The sequence below is a fragment of the Terrapene carolina genome, unplaced genomic scaffold (genome assembly GCF_002925995.2).
Source record: "Terrapene carolina triunguis isolate 2854851 unplaced genomic scaffold, T_m_triunguis-2.0 Scaffold29835, whole genome shotgun sequence".
Lineage (NCBI taxonomy): Eukaryota > Metazoa > Chordata > Testudines > Emydidae > Terrapene > Terrapene triunguis.
The window spans coordinates 1-4,785 of NW_020694186.1; the positions used below are offsets into that span (position 1 = coordinate 1).

Sequence of the window (4,785 nt, forward strand, 5' to 3'; positions counted from 1 at the left end):
TTTTCCATTTTGCAAATTTTTGGCATTTTGTTGCCTTTTCTTTCTTTCTTTTTTTTTTTAAATCAAAACCGGCCGCGAAACCCCTAAAGCTCTATTTTTCTGATCAGCAGCAGGCGGCGAGACAGGAATCCCGCCTTTGCCTCTCTTCCCAACTCGCCCTGTGATTGGTGGAGGCCGGAGGTGAAAGGTCACTCAGTAGATCATGCCTTTGGTTTCGCCCCGTGGCTTCTTGATCTTCTCGAAGTTCTTGACCACAATGTCGTAGAGAATGGCCTGGAGGTGGGAGGAGATGGGGGAGTTGGTCTAGGATTGGGGTGCTGCCGGCTTCTAGGGGTGAGGCTAAATTAGGGGTTCACCTCTGTCCCCCACAAGTCCTACCCTGGGGGATCCAGGTCTTCTGGGGTCCATTTAATGTTGGCCTTCACCCCCCACCCCCAAACCCGCTCCCCCCCAGAAAAGCCCCCCAAGTCGGCTGTCTCTCCCTTCCCAGATGGCTGAGGCTGGGGCAGCCTGAGAGTGGAATGGGGGTTCAGGGGAGAAATAGGGGGACGGGGTTACAACACAGAAGAGAAGCTGCCCCCCCTCCCCGTTCACTGCACTCTCCCAGCTATTCCCCTCAATCCACCTGGCCCAACCCTCTGATTCTCTCCAGCCCCCCCCCCACTCACGTAGAGGTTCCGGATTTCCATCACCATCAGCCGGATCTCAGCGTATTGCGCCTCGTCCAATTCGTGCACCAGCTGCCGGTAATCACCCTGCGGGGGGCAGAACCAGGGAAATGAGGGGCCCAGTGTCTCCCCCACCATCCCTGGTGTCCCAGAGCCCCTGCTGGGGAACCCAGGCGTCCGGGCAGCCCCCTCCTGTGCAGTGGGGAACCCTGGCATCCGGGCGCCCCCCCTCCCACGCAGCGGAGAACCCTGGCGTCCGGGCACCCCCTCTCCCGCGCAGCAGGGAACCCTGGCGTCCGGGCGGCTGCACCCATCCCAGACACTCACCACGTGAGGATTTTTGGCCGCTTTAGCCACTGCGTCGCCTCTCTCGGAAAAATACCTGTATGTGGCGGGGGAATCAGAAGTCAGAGCTGAAGCCCCAAATTGGGGGTGAGGAAGGACGAGCTGGGGGCTCTCATGGGGGGGGGGGGGGGCGCCTTGCAGGCGGCTCCCCCTACAAAGGTAGCCCAATCTCTCCACTGTGTGACCGTCATGAAGTTTTGGGGCAGTGAGAACTTCCTTGTTTTCCACCCTCCTAACTTAACAAAATTTCAGAAAATGTAACGCGCCCCCCCGAACCAGGAAACGATCTGCAGGTAATGAAGTTGGATTTGCATTCAAACCCTCTTGGCCGCGTTCATTTATTTGGCATTGAGCAGTATTAGGCTTGTTACGTTTCCTGGGGGGGAGGCTTTGGTTTTGCAAGATTGAAAATAAAATTGGAAATGCCAAATTTTTAATCTTGAGGGAACACCAACGACCAAGGAATTTCAATGTGCACAGAGATTGGTCCCTGCAAAGTATTATGGCTCCTTGTACTGACCTCAAATTGGATTTATAACACAGAACTGCACGTGCAAAACCACGACGCTTGCAATGACCAAATCAAACCGGCTGGGACTTTGGCTTGCAAACAGAAAGGAGTGTTTTAAAATTCAAACACATACTAAAGGTCGCAAAGCACATTTCGAAGACAATGAAATGCCATTTTCAAATTTTTGCAATTTTAATATGTTGCGCTCAATGCAATTAATTGTTATTCATTTGCTCTCTTTTTACAACCGTCATTAATTTTGCATCAATTATTTTCCACATTTAAGATTCCCTGAGGGTTTTTTTAGATTAAAAATTTGATGGGTAAGATATTTTGCATTTAAATTGATTTTGCAACCTTTAGTATTTTGCATTTAACACAATTCATTGGCGTTAAATGTTCCTCTCTTTTGGCAAGCAGGGTTTTTTTTTGCATTTTATATTTGGTTTTGCATTCTAATCCTCCATGCAACCAGTACCATTTTGCACTGGGAAATTTCCCCTTCGCTGCTTTGCACAACGTTTTGATATTTGCATTCATTGCTTTATTTTTGGCAAACTAAAATGTTTTGCATTTGACAAAAATTTTTTGCATTCTGGAAACTAACTTTTTTTTGCTAGTTTTCAAGCTTAAATGTTATGTGGAAACTAAGTTTTATTGCATTTAATTTCCTTTGGGGGGGGGGCAGGATAATTTTGCATTTAACAATTTTTGCATTTCCTCTTCACAGCTTTTTTAAATTGCAAATTCAGTTGCTAATTCCACAAACACATATACCTGGGCTTAATTTTAGGCCTATTACCCGTGATACTAACACCCAGGAGTAAAGTTAAGCACATGTATAAGTGTTCGTAGGATTGTGGCTTAAATATTTTGCATGTAATGTTTTTTACATTTTTTAAAAGTGCAAGAATTTTAATTTCTAATAACGAGGAAATTAACACACAATATTTTTCCAATCTTTACGTTTGCATTGAACAATTTTTTTTTTTACAGTAACCTTCCCCTTTGCATCCTTCACATTTTGCATTTAATGTTTTTTGCATCTATCGACACTGTGCATTTTAACTTCCTTTTTAAATTACAAAATATGAAGGCTGCAAAGAAGAGGAAAAATTGTAATCCAAACTTCTTAAAATATCAAATATCAAGGTTGTGAAGTCGAAATCATTGTAATGCACAAATGGTTGCTAAATGCAAAATATTAAGATTGCTTTAAATAGGAGGCAATTTAATTTCCTTGTTTTTTTTTTTAATAAATGTCTCGGCACTGGGCGCAGCGTTTGGGATTTAATTTCCTTGGGGATTTTTGTGAGCTTAAAAGGTTGCATTGAATGAAGTTTGTTGCCATTTCGATTCCTTGCTTTTGTGAAAAAAAATCCAATTTTTCCTTTTAACGGTTTTTGGCATTTAACTCCTTTGGATTTTTCAAGCTCTTTTCCCCCCTGCATTTAACAGCGGGTTTTGCCCATGAATTTTCTTGGTTCTTGTGGGTGGTTGGTTGATTCTTTGTTTTGCTTTTAACCAAGTTGATGGGACAGGGGTAGGAGGGGTCTGTGGCTTGGATTTGGGGGTGGAAGGGGTCCCCCCAAACTTGGGACTCACTTGGAGATCTGGGTCTGAAATCCTTCCAGCTTCGTCCGCAAGGCCGTCATCAGCTCAAACACCTTCTCCTGGGGAGGGGGATACGGGGGTTAATGAGCTGGGGGGGGAAGTGGGGGGCAGTTTGGAGAAGGGGGGACACTCACCTGGACTGCGACCCCAAAATTGTTGCCGTCTTCGATACGGGGCACCTGGAGTTGAACCCAGACAGAGACCTGGGGACGAGAGAGACCATGAGTGTGTGTCCTTCTGCCCCGTTGGAGGGGATGGAACCTGCTGGGTGTGTTACCTAGGCGAGTGGTGCATCCTCTTGCGTTGTGTGCACGGGGCGTGAGCATCCTGCAGGGGGTGTGTTTCACGGTGGCAGTGTCCAGGGTCGTGTTGTGTGCATGGGGGACGAGCGTCGTGCAGAGTGTGTGCTGCACGGTGGCCTGGCCGGGGCCGTGTTGTGCGCACGGGGGACAAGCGTCGTGCAGGGTGCGTGTTGCACAGTGGCCAGGCCACGGTCGTGTTGTGTGCACGGGGGACGAGCATCGTGCAGGGTGCGTGTTGCACGGTGGCCTGGCCAGGGCCGTGTTGTGCGCACGGGGGACGAGCGTTGTGCAGGGTGCGTGTTGCACGGTGGCCAGGCCGGGGTCGTATTGTGGCTCCGTCTCACACTCACCAGCCCCAGCTCCTCCTTGGCGCCCTGGATCTCGGCTTTCACTCGGCTCACCAGCCCCACAACCGTCTCGTTGCTGCTCACGGGGCCACAGGGGGGCGCTGGGGAAAGACAGACAAATGGGGGGGGTTGGACCCCCAGACCCCCAGAAGCAGCGGGGGGCAGGGGCCCAACCCCCATCAATGGAGGCCCCCCCCCAGATCTGGCCCCCCACTCACCTTTATCCTCCTCCTCCGACTTCTTCTCGTCTTTCTTCTCTTCCTTCTTTTCTTCCTTCTGCCCCGGAGGAGGAGAACAGGAGAAAATGGGGGTGTAGGGCAGAAGTCCCAGGCCCCCCCCCCAATCACCCTCCTCCCTTGAGGGGTGATGGAACTGTAGAACCCCCCCATCCGGTGAACCCCCCAAAAGAACAGAATGAGAAAATGGGGGTGCAGGGAGGGAGAGAGCCCCAGATCTGACCTGTGGGTTTGTGGGACCTCATGACCCAACTCCCCCCCAGTCTCAGCTGTCACGCCGGGGGTGCGTGTTGGGCTCCCCCCGATGTTGGGGTCCCCCCAGCTCACCTTGCGGCGCTCGGCTTTTGCCTTCTCCTTGGCAGGGTCAGGGATGGGGATGTCGAGCGGGGCCCGCAGGGACTCAAAGTCCCCCACGTTCAGCGCCGGGTCCTGGGGGGATGGGGAGGGGTGGTGAGCAGCTGGGCCCCCCAGAGTGACCTTTCACCCTTGCCCCAACCCCCCTCTCCTGGCCCCCCACCTTCCCCACCCCCCATGATGCCCCCACCGGTCCCCCGAGCCACCAACCCTGTTCCAGCCCCCATAATTCCCCCACCCAGCCCCCCAATCCCCTTCCAGCCCCCACATTCCCCCAAACCCTCTTGCCCCTGTCCCCAAATCTGCCTCCCACCCTCTGCCCCTCAAAACCCTCTAATGTCCCTCCCTGCCCCTTGACGATCCCCTTAAATCCCCCCATCCCGTGTCCCAGGCAAACCCACATCCCCC

General features: G+C 51.6%; 1 protein-coding gene across 1 annotated transcript; it reads right to left on the reverse strand.

The window, feature by feature from the left end:
* Nucleotides 1–34: 34 nt before the first annotated feature.
* LOC112119387 (proteasome activator complex subunit 1) lies at nucleotides 35–4,452 on the reverse strand (the record flags this gene model as incomplete). Its single annotated transcript, XM_026662718.2, has 8 exons — nucleotides 35–273; nucleotides 669–755; nucleotides 996–1,050; nucleotides 3,130–3,197; nucleotides 3,273–3,341; nucleotides 3,791–3,888; nucleotides 4,006–4,063; nucleotides 4,351–4,452. Coding segments are annotated over 8 exons (618 nt in total), but the record flags the coding sequence as incomplete, so codon positions are not given.
* Between the last annotated feature and the right edge of the window lie 333 nt (nucleotides 4,453–4,785).